General features: G+C 41.1%; 1 protein-coding gene across 5 annotated transcripts in view; it reads right to left on the reverse strand.

Annotated features, from left to right (window-relative positions):
- Window positions 1-12,068, reverse strand: part of ANK3 (ankyrin 3) — a 508,469-nt gene that overhangs the window by 180,760 nt on the left and 315,641 nt on the right. For all 5 annotated transcript variants that reach the window (XM_075000148.1, XM_075000144.1, XM_075000145.1 and 2 more), the window contains one exon: window positions 6,482-6,580. In XM_075000148.1, the coding sequence (XP_074856249.1) occupies window positions 6,482-6,580 (99 nt within the window). The remainder of the gene's footprint in view (window positions 1-6,481; window positions 6,581-12,068) is intronic.

Here is a 12,068-nt window from a genome sequence, read left to right on the forward strand (position 1 = left end):
AAATTATCATCCAGTCTCCCAAGGCTGCTGTTGCATACAGAGGCACTAGTTTAACAGTACTGCGTAGGGCCCCACCAACTCTGCTCTTTCCCCACAAATGTAGCTAAAGCTGTTAGATGGATTGTTGTTTTACACCTCTGGTAGTGACTTCCCATGCCAGCTAAATTCAAAAGCCTTCACAAACTTCTGGCATTTCTTCTGGGTTTTGAATGGTAAGAGAGAGAGAGCCTGCTAGTCTGAATAGCAGGAAACAAAAAAGCAGTCCCGTAGCACTTTAAAGACTAACAAAATAATCACCTAATAAATTATTTTGTTCGTCTTCAAAGTGCTACGAGACTGCTTTTCTGGGTTTTGGTGTCAATAGCAATGATTTTGGGTTTACTCCTGGGTTTTGCTCTATGTGATATCTGGGCTGTAATCTTCATTTTGCTAATAATCAAGGAGAGGTCAGTGTCACAATCTGACCTGTGGGACGTGTAAGTGTCCTGCACTGAGGGCAGTTCTTTCCTCATGACAATAACAAGGTCTAATTGTTGCTAGTGGTCTGATCACGGATGTCACTGTGACACTCTGAGACGATATCTGTAAAATATGAATTGATAACGCACATTTAGTTTTGGGTGCAGAACTCAAGAATGCGTTAGCCATTCTCATTCATTTTGCCAATGCCAAAATGTCCTAGACAATCTGGCCACAAGCTGCTGTCTGCAACAACACTTGCACTGAAGTCTCCCAGGAAGAAAAGTTTTTTAGTACTTAAAGCAAAGAACTGTAAACTGTATCCTTCTCCTCTGAGCTGGATTTGAGTATTGGCATATAGACACTAATGATGTTCACAGAGCTGATGGTTGTCTGAAGTTTAAGTGAGAGGATACCCTCTGAGTTCTTAATTTTTCTATGTCTCACAGTGAAACTGACACCAGACAGATGATTTTCTTTGCTTTTACCTTGCCAAAAGAAGGTGTAATTTGCCTCTTGCACAGACCCAGTATCTGCAAGTCTTGTTTCCTGAAGGGTCAACCTCAAGGTTATACAACTCGCAGTCCATTAAAGCTGACTTCCGTATGCAGCTTGTGTATTCTATGACAGCATCTATCAATCCCAGACACACAGTCCTGACATTTCATCTTCCAAATCAGAAAATTCTTTGTTTCTTATTTTTGCCAGGTGCAAGGTTTCTGTCTGCCTTTCAACTTTTGGTCTAGCCCCATGCACCTATGAGGCAGAGGGACCTTGGAAGTCAGTGCCTAACTGGCCAGAGACTGACCGACAGTGAAAGGAAGTGGCTGACCAATGGATTGCAGTGATTACTCCCACCATTGAAGGTGACTTAGAGCACCCTCCTCTACACCAAGCAAGTGAGGTCTTATAACCCACCTTGCATCTTGTGTTCAGGTTGCCAGCAAGGACGGAGTGTCCTCTCAATGTGATATGGCTGCAATAGCCTGGGCAGTTGATATGGAGGCACTGCTTTTCCCATGTGACTTTACTAGTTTGGACCAAAGGAAGGACAGAGCCCAATACATTTGGAACCAGCTATGCTGTAAGAGCTGCCAGTGGAGTGGAGATCTTCCATCTGCCTGCCTTTCAGGGCTCCACTCCTAGATTGGTTATGAGCCACAGCTGAAGGGCCTGATGTGTCCTACGTGGATGTTGCTAGTTAAAACAGTGAATTTGCCCATCCATCTTTTGATAGTATTTTCTCCACTACCCTGCTCAGGTGCCCATCATCCGGAAGGTGTTGTTGTTTCTTGAGGTTTCTAGATTATTAACCACTGCCAAGCATTGATCAGTACAGGTTGTATCACTTATGGCCATAGCACTACCCGGTTTTCAATTCTTACCTGACAAAGGGTAGGTCGACACAGCAAAGTTATTTCAAAATAACAGCCATTATTTTGAAATAACTATCCTAGCATCCACACAATGTAGCCACTATTTTGAAATAATTTTTAAATAGCAGTTGGCTTATTTCAAAATAGCTATTTCAAAATAGGTGCTGTGAAGACAGGGAACAGAGCCTATTTCAAAATAAGCCAAGAGCATCCACTGGCTATTTCAAAATAGGCTTTCTATATATAGATGCTGTATTTTGAAGTAGCTAAGTGCTATTTTGAAATGCATTTTTGTGTGTAGCAGCATTATTTCACAATAAACTATTTCAGAATAGCTTATTTTGAAATACAGCTGCTGTGTCGAAATAGCCCAAGTGTCAATGACTATAGAAGACAAGAAACAGAAGTGTCACACCAAGGGAAGCCACCTGCTTTGGGTGAACAGATGTGGTGCTCGAGACAAGATGGTGAACATGACAGAGTCTCTACTACAAGACTCAGACAACAAATCTAAACCAGTTTCATAGGCAATATGTGCATCAGATGGAGCTTGGTTCCTTTGATACACAATACAGATACTGGTGTATGAAGAAAAGACTGTGGTAGATGCATCCAAAAAGAGGAAGAGTTGCCAAATATGACAGCAGATGCCATCATTCACAGTAGAGGGGACTTGTTAAGCTCAGTTCATTCCTCAGTAGTTACACAATTAAAAGGGAATACACTCAAACTTTGGGAATAACTCCCCAAAAGCTGAAAACTAGGAATAAAATATTTACTGAGATTTCAGGAATCAAATACATCTGCGTATTAGATGTATTTTGAACACAGAAAGCTCCGAGACTTGCACTCACGTTCAATACATCATTTGGAAATCTTCTTGCGATTGCCTTTTATAGCATGTTCGGCACTGGAGATATTTCACTGCATGCAGGAAGGTCTTGGAGGACAGAAAATGTACACTGATTGCATAAGAGTCTGGGGCAGCACCATCTCTGAATGTCAGTGACGATTATAGTGGCTCCTGGTGGCCCACTCTCTGGATTGTCACCTTGTCATGGTGAGTGTGCTTGTATATTCCAATGAACCTGAGAGGGATGCTATTGGGAGTCTCGGACTCCTGGCAGGGTGCCCCGCATGGCACAAAATCAAGGGTCCATACAAAGAATGATCCTAAAAGTCCTCAGTGGCAGAACAGGCAGAGAATAGAAAGGGTAATGCTATGAAGGCTGTGAAGGCAAATCAAAGGCTGCAGAGGGCAGGAGATTCCCAATTGTCGTGGGTCCCATGCCATTGGACCTGAGCCTTATGTCCATCGAGGATCATGTGGTGGCTGCAGTGCAACAGTTTACCGCCCCCCACCCAGCCTCCCCACAGGTTCAGAGAAGTCACGCACAGTTGCCTTCCTATGCATACTGTACTTATGTGGCTACTGGAAGCTTCTAAAAGCAAGTGTCAGTTTCAAATAAACTTGTACTTAGGGAGAGAAATTGACCATAAAGGCACTGTCTTTGCTGATGATAATTAATGGAATTCAGAGACTGCAAGGAATGCAGTTTGTAAATTCATATTTCTCTATGTTGTTCAAAAAGCTCACACGAGAAGTTTATATAAAAATGCAGAATGGTCTGGATGGAAGAGCATCGAAGAGACTCTGAGGACATGTACTGACTTCAAAATCAGTTCTGCAATTTTTTTGACCCACTGAAAGAGACCATCTTCTCACAAATATTTCAAAAGCAGCTCTGGAAGCTATATTTCCACAGCATTATGGAAATGGGTAGCTACTATATATACTATTAGGTCAATGACATAAAAAATATAAGTGAACATCAAAGAAGATGTACATGTGGCTATATAAAATGTCATGATTTTCTCAATGGTCATAGTTTCAGAGACCAAAAAAAAAAAAAAAAAAAAAGAGGAGCATAAACTACTGGTAGCAATGCACAAGAAAACACCTCTAAGGATAGTGATTATTTTTGAGGACAAAAGTATTTGACATTACTCTGCAGTTCCAGCAAGGAGGTTACCTCATCATTGTTGATCGGCTATCAAGACTATGTTCCACTTCTTGATGTACAACCAGAAGATATGGAACAAACAGTAACAGTACACGTGAACATGACAAAATCATCCTGTGCCTTGCTACCTGATACGTGGATAGACTGTAAGCCACAACACTAACTGTAGACAATTGATAAAGAAATAACATTCCCCACCTGCATATTCTTAAGCACTCAAAGAGGAGTTTAAAACAAAAACAAAAAACAAAAACAAAAATCTTCACTGTGATGAGAAGGTACATTGGAAAGAATACATGAAGGGCACCTTTGCCATGGTGAAGCAAAAACACTAGAGCTGAAGTAGTAGTATTTTGGTCTTAGCTGAACAGTGAATAACTATAGAATTTGTCTGAGCTACTGAGATGCACAATGGAAGGAATTTACAATACCAAAGGATCAACAGTTCTATGGGATGAAGTCCGGAGAAATTTGACCAGGGACACACATGCTGGTGACCCTTCAGTACATCACATTTTCAATTATGATCAGGTACAGTCAATCCACGTTTGCATGTCCCACATCCAAGAACTGTGACACTGGACTATAGCTCAAGAATAGGGAACTCTAGGTCTTTGCTAAACTTGTAAACTAAAACTTATTAATTTCAATATATGATATGCGACTCTTACATACCCAAAGGCTAACAAATTAACATAATGAGGAGATTGTATAAAGAACAGCTAGCACTAAACAGGAATCAATGCACATGAAAAAATCCAAATTTAGCACCCCACATATACCATGCTGCCTTGTGAGAAATCATCAACAAAACTTCTATACAACAGATGTACACACATTATCAGTTATCAGGCATGAGATATAACCAAAGGATGATAAAAAATTCCCATGATTAGATAACACAGATACAAAATTAAAAGAGGCACATAACATTCACCAGAACTTTAAAAAACAACTGCAACTAAGACTTTGAGTAGAATGTGGTGAGATGGACGTTAGCCTCATTCATATTCACTGATCAGAGAAAGGGGAAACATTTTATGAAGAAATCAAACATCTGCTAACAGTATCACAGAATACGACTCAAAGAAAATAAACATGTAGAAAAGAAGAATAAAGTGAAGGCACATATCCAAGAACAAAAATGTAATGAATTGCTCCTCTTTATAATATGCAACAGAGAATGTACAGTTAGCTGAAGACATGAATGTACCTAAACACACTTTGCAGTAGATCTGAAAGACAGTTAAAACATACAAAAAACCTAAGTGGCAGCTGTTGATACTATAATAACTAGATAAAAGTTCTCAGAGGGATAGCCATGTTAGTCTGTATCTGCAAAAACAAAGAGGAGTTCTGTGGTACCTCAAAGACTAACAGATTTATTTGGGCATAAGGCTTCGTGGGCAATACCCACTTCTTCAGATGCATCTGATGAAGTGGGTTTTAGCCATGAAAATTTATGCTCAAATAAATCTGTTAGTCTTTAAGGTGTCACAAAACTCCTTTGTTGTTCTGACAAAAAAGATGTTCTTCAGTTCAATCACTTTGCTGGTTTGATTTTTTTCAGTGAGGAACTTTTAGAAATATAAAAAAGAATGGGATGGTGCACAATGAAAATGAAAGTTGTCAAACATTTTGCAGATGGTTCCCATTTTCCCTTCACTCTCAGAGATCATTTTAGTCACAGAAACAAGCACTTGCAGAGAGTGAGGCAAAGAACACAGCCAGGGAAGAATGCAGCAGCATCAGTTCTAAGTTGAATTTGTAAATTACTTTTTGGTAGTTAAATAAATAAATTATCTAAGCACCTATCCAAATCAGTTAATACGAAGATTGCTGTTCTGTGGTATATACCGACATGCTCTGATGTCCTAGATCACTCTACATCCTTAGTGGACAAATGCCTGCATCACAAAACCCAATACCACTTCTGGCACTATTGCTGCCAATTTCACCAAAGCAGTTAAGCACTGATGACCTTCTCTTTCTAAGAGGTAGCTCCTCCAGAGTAAAGATGAGAACAATCAACAATACTGTGCCTGTGTTGTACATATGCAATGGCTAAGGGAAAGAGTCCATACTGCAGGAATATTAATCCAGCACATTTCACCCAGGAAGGGGAGATTTCTATGAAAAGTGTGGGAAGAAGACCTCTAAAATAAAGAGATAGCTGACAAGTTTCCCACACGTGTTCTGAGAGCACATGGAGAATTTATCCCTTTACAATTATGGGGGCTGGGAAAGTTACAGGAGAGGGGGTTCCTCTGCTGCTCAAATTCTAGAAGGCATATATAAACTGTACACAATACTTTCAGGGCTTATTCAGAAGTAGGTGTAATTATTCTTGTCTTCAAATGATCCACTTAGCAGTGGGCTTCATAAGACACCAGAGACAAGATACGTATTGCTTAGCTCGCATGGAAATGAGCTCTGAGCTTTAACATAGCAACATGTTTTGAACATTATTTGGATGAGAGGTAAAACACTAGCGCCCACTTGCAATGACTATCTCAACCAAAGATAATTCTGTACTCTCACCAAAGCTTGCCAAGAAAGTGAAAGTTTTCTTTTGTTTACAAGCAGACATGCCAAAAGGATATCATTCACACTTAATCTTACCCTTGTTTTGGCATCAATTTTAGCTCCTCGATCAAGCAGAAGTTTGACCATATTAGCATTTCCTCTCTTCGACGCGACATGTAATGGAGTGATGTCATTCTGTGGGAGGTAAAGCACATAAAGTACACTTTTAGGTGATACTCCTTCATTAGTTCACCACTCACTCATAGACTAAGACTGCTTCACAACCACTGCTGACACAAATACAGTTTTGTTTCCCCACGAGATGAGAAAGCCAGAAAGACTATGTATTCATCTACACAGGTGAACCATTATATTAAAGACCCATACTCCTCAAAGCTTTTTTGAGCTTTGCTTGGTAAGGAAATGATCACAAGACAAAACTGCTTCCAAGCAAATCTTCCTTATTTTAAAAGCCACAATACAACAATACAATTCATTACTGAGCATCTTCTGTAAATTCTACAGACATACAGCATTTGACAAGGTGTATCACCACAGCAATCACTTCTAACCAACCTGCTGTGGTAAATACTGTGATACATTTCAAGTCACACTAAATATTTGCATAAATTGTAATGTTTGTTCCTGAATAATATTTAGCAGCACAATAGTATGTCATTTTGCTACACACAGAGAGGTTATTTATTTACATCATTAATTCACAAACACTTTTTAAATACATGTAGCTGAGATGTTTCTTCATACTATTGTGGGTTCTCTATAACATGGTCTATGAAGCTCACAGAGCAAACATTCAATAATACACTATGATTTTGTAATAGAAATTGTTAATTGTTTCATGGTAGAGAAGTAGGCAAAAATGACACAGCAGGGAAAAGAGAGAGCGGGCAGTTGACAGGGAGGTTGGTAGGACTTGGAGAAAAAGCCTGCCCAACATTCAACCTGCAACTGAAGTTCCCTCTCATGGCTCCTTGCTCCATGCACTGCAAAATGGCCTACGCAGTCAGAATGCCACTCACATCTAGTGTTTCCCCTTCTCCATAGATAGAGACTGGGCCAGGTTACCACGACGAAGCCCAGACCTTCTGTACTGTCCCGGCCATTTATTCAAACTCTCAATTACTGTGATCACAATTATAGACAGTCTAGTGAATATAAAGAGATTTAAATAGAAAACATAGCCAAAATACTAAAATGAATACAATTTTAAAAAGTATGATTGTCACTGTTCGGGGTAGTAGTGACAGCTGGCTGTATGCAACCAACTTCATAATGACTGAACAGAAACAGCTAAGTTTTACTGAGAGCATCTGTCCTATCTAGATTTACATCACAGCCAATGGACTGTTCAGTTCACGATTTCTCAAAATAGTAGGGGATTAGAACAACAGCAAAAAAATCAATATTTACAGATTGTGGCAAGCTAACTTGTTCTTGATTAGTATGTTGAACACTTACGTCAGCATGTTATGACTTTGGCTTACATAATGTTTCACTGTTAATCTATACCTTTGCTACTTTGTACCAGAAAGCTCATATTAACTTATCACAAGATATATAACATTTTCACAGGGAGACAAAAATGCAGCTCTTCTATACATGCTGTATGACATTATAGATCATTACAGCATCAAGTCAATTCACCTGCCAGGACAGAATACAGCTCCACAATCTGCCTTAGCCAAAAGGCCTGAAAATAAGTATATACAGTATAAATCCCAGGAAATAATGTCTGTATTTTAATTAGCTGGGGAAGAGAGACCTGGCAAGGAGGCATGCTTTTGCTACCTTCATTTCATGGGTTCCATGCATTGCTCCAGGACGTCTGAGCACTCAGTGCAATGAGACTATACCCAGAAATAATGAATAGTTCCAGTGGTTGTATGTGCTAGCTCAAGCTCTTATATTCTAAGGCTGTGTCTTAGACTAGCCCCCGACTTCAAAGGGGGGCATGGTAATTAGGCTGCAGGGAGATTACTAATGAAGTGCTGCAGTGCATATGCAGCACTTCATTTGGCTAAATCTTCCCCGCAGCAACTTCAAAGTATGAAACTTGGATGTGCTGGCTTGCATGTAGCCTGTGTGTAGCCATGGGTCAGCCGGGGGTACTGTGAAGTGCCCACACTACTGCAAAGTCCCTTTACTCCTCAACACTTCATTAGTAACCTCCCTATACAGTAATTACCATGCCCCCTTCGAAGTTGGGGGGCTAGCCTAGACACAGCCTAAGGGACTCATTCTTTGTTTTGTAAAGCACCATGTATGCCTAGGGCACGATATATGAGCAGTAAATAACAGAATAATTATTTTGAGACCTCATACTTCTGCTGTTCTCTGTGCTGATTAGGCCTCATATGGGGTATTGTGTCCATTTCTGGGCACCACATTTTATGGAAGATGTGGAGAAATTGGAATAAGCCCAGGGTAGAGCAACAAAAATTGTTTCCTTAGCCTCTGAGGGTAGGACAAGAAGCGAGGGGCTTGAACTGCAGCAAAGGAGGTTTAGGTTGGATGTTATGAAAAACTTCTTGTCAGGGAGGTTAAGCTCTAGACCAAGCCACTGAAATCAGCCTGCAGGAGCCTCAGCCAGCTCCCTGCCTGCCCCACCACAGCTCGGCACTCAGAAAAGCCAGCTGCGGGGCTCTCTGAACACTGCCAGCCTGTGGGAGGAGGGAGAGGCTTATCAAGCTGCACCTTACCCACATCAAAATCTTGACGCTCTCATTGCCTGGCTTCTGACCAACAGGAGGTATCTGTTTGCAGGACAGGCAGCATGTGAAGTACCCCACCCCTGGGCTCACAGCATTTAGTTCAGAGCAGCACACATGGCCCTGGCAGTTGCTCTAAGCATCTGTGGGTGCATCGAAGGCAGGGACCCTGGCTGAGGAACCTGCTGGGTTGCTGGATGGGAGCTGTCCAGGTAAGTGCCTCCTGGCCAGAGCCTGCCTAGGGCATTACAGCTCCTTCCTTCCACCCAACTCTCTCCCCTCTTCCTGAACCCAGGTGTCATGTAATCCAAACCCACTGCATCCCTGCTCCCCCTCGTGACAACTACCTCCCAGACCTTGCGTCCCAAACCCCTACCCTTGGTCACAACCCAAATCCCTGCACCCCCTCCTGCACTCCTGCCCCAAGTTGCAAACCCCTCCCACATCCTTCACCCCTCCTGCACCACTCCCCCAGGTCACAGCCTCCTCCTTCACCCAACCTCCCTCCCACATCCCCTCCTGCATCCCAATCCCTTACCTCCTGCATCCCAATCCCTTTCTGCACCAAACCTCCATCCCAGACCCCTCATCTCTTCTGCTAATTTCATGGAAGAGTGCAGCCCTTGACCACTTCCCAAATTCTTGGAGTGCCCCCCCCCAGTCAAAAATTATTACCCATCCCTGATCTAGACAATATTTGGTCCTCCCGTGAGTGGTGTTGAGGTCCCTTCCAGTTCTAATATTCTATGATTCTATGACTGATCTGGAAGACAAAACACTAGCCTTATGCATGAGTGAAGAATTGGGGGAGAGTATGAAAAAAGGCAGGAAAAACCTCTAAAAATTAAGATTATGAACCTCAATTATCACAAAGCTGCTTTACTTCATTCTGGGCAACGGCCTGAAGGTGCATGTAAATGTAACATGCCCACTTTAAAGCAGGGAAAAATACAAGGAATGAATCTGAGAATCAGGCTCTAACAGCGTGTCTGGGGGAGCTGTGAAAACAAAGATAAAACAATAAATATATAACCATTTCTGGTTATGGTAAATTATAATGATATGACAGAGAAGAGCATACAGCATTTATTTCTGGTTCTCTTATCAATAAACTCATGGCAGAGCCATTTGCATTGACAAAACAATCATGATTAACGAAAAAAAAAGTTATTTTTTTATAAACCATATAGTTACAATGAGTCCAACCTTGTATTGTCTTTGCAAAATTCCAATTGTCTCAAATGGTGCAGGAGCAGAACTAAAAATGCATGTCTGAGAACTGTGACATAACACAGATTGTTTTCATTTTGGAAGTATTTATGTATCTGCCCCATTTGTTTGCAACAAAGGAAGAAGACTGGGCTATTGGTCAAAACCACATCTAGATTAAATTACTCAAATTCCTGACCAACAGTTCAGAAGATTTAAAAAGTTGATGATGTTACCCAGCTGTGATCAAGATAGTAAGCAAAACCTACAGAAGTTAAGGGATCTAGTGTAACACACTAGTTTTGAATCATCCAAGTTCAGTTCCTCTTTCCTGGGCTGGTACAACTACACAAGCAACGTGTGTATGCCACATCCCCCTTGAGAGATATTCTTGAGTGACCTATTCAGCCAGTCAATAAACTGGATTAATGAATGAAGAGAAGGAGTGACTTCAGGGTAGGATCAGTCCCATTATGTATAAATCCCATCCAGCTATGTCGTACTACTGGCCTCTTCTCTTATTAGCAAAAATACATTCATGGCAGTTATGAACACAAACTGTTGAGAGACTAAAGCTCAAGCCAAATTTTCAATTAGGGTGTCTAGTGACAATATATAAACAGACTCACGAAATCTGAGTTCTTTGTATTTGACTCCTGAATCCAGAGATAAAAATAAAGTCCCATAACATGTGCAGCTTTGGTGTAGTGTATTAATGCAAAACTCTGGTATCAGCAAACACACACCAAATCTGCCAGTCTGAATTCCGTAGTAAACTCCCATCAGCTCTGTCTTATGGGTGTGTTTTATTTGACTGACCTTCTAAAAGTTTCTCTCTTTATTTTTCAGGTAGAAAAATACATCAAGGAACTACTGAAGACATTTGCTGCAGCACAAAATCTGAAACTCCTTTCAAACATGTCCTACACTGGTGCAGGTCTGCAGGGTGTCTTGCAGCTCCCCTGGAAGCACGTGATACTGGATATTGTCAGAGGTAGAGTATTGGGACTAGACGAATGACACTCTGATTCACTGTTAAAAAAAAATCTGTCACGGATGGTGCTTGGTCCTGCCTAGAGACTGGACTTGATGACCTCCAAAGGCCCCTTCCAGTCCTATGAGATGTGTATCTCCATATATTATATTATTATTTTTTATTGTAGCAATTCCTAGCTTTCAGTGTGTCACTATAGGAACAGTTTACCGGCTGTGACATACACATATAAGAATCAGAATATTATATTACAATAAACTAAACAGCTCTTGAACCATACACGCCCCATCTTATTTCCATTTACAACTTTGGGGACTTCATTAGTTCACAGGACTTTCTATAGGCACACAGTTAGTTTCTGCTCTACAACTTGAAGTATTACATTCTTATGATTTTTCTTCTACTTAAGCCAATTGTGAATTCCCCTGTGTACAATTACCCCGTTCATTTCAGACTGCAAGCCATTTGGTGTGGGACTGAACTTTCATATTGGCACATCATATATTGTGTATTGTGGGTGACACCAGGAACAGAATCATAAAAACATAAGGCTGGAAGGGACCTCAAGAGGTCATCCAGTTCAGCTCCTTGCACTGACACAGGCCCAAGTGTACCTAGACCACCCATGGCAAGTGTTTGCCCAACTTATTCTCCTCAGTTTAGGAGGTAACTCTGATTCTTTTTTCAGCAGATCAGCCTTCATTTAACTCAGCAATCCTCCCCACTAGTACTGTGGCTGCTTGGCAGTGTT

Source organism: Carettochelys insculpta, chromosome 7 (assembly GCF_033958435.1).
Source record: "Carettochelys insculpta isolate YL-2023 chromosome 7, ASM3395843v1, whole genome shotgun sequence".
Taxonomy (NCBI): Eukaryota; Metazoa; Chordata; order Testudines; family Carettochelyidae; genus Carettochelys; species Carettochelys insculpta.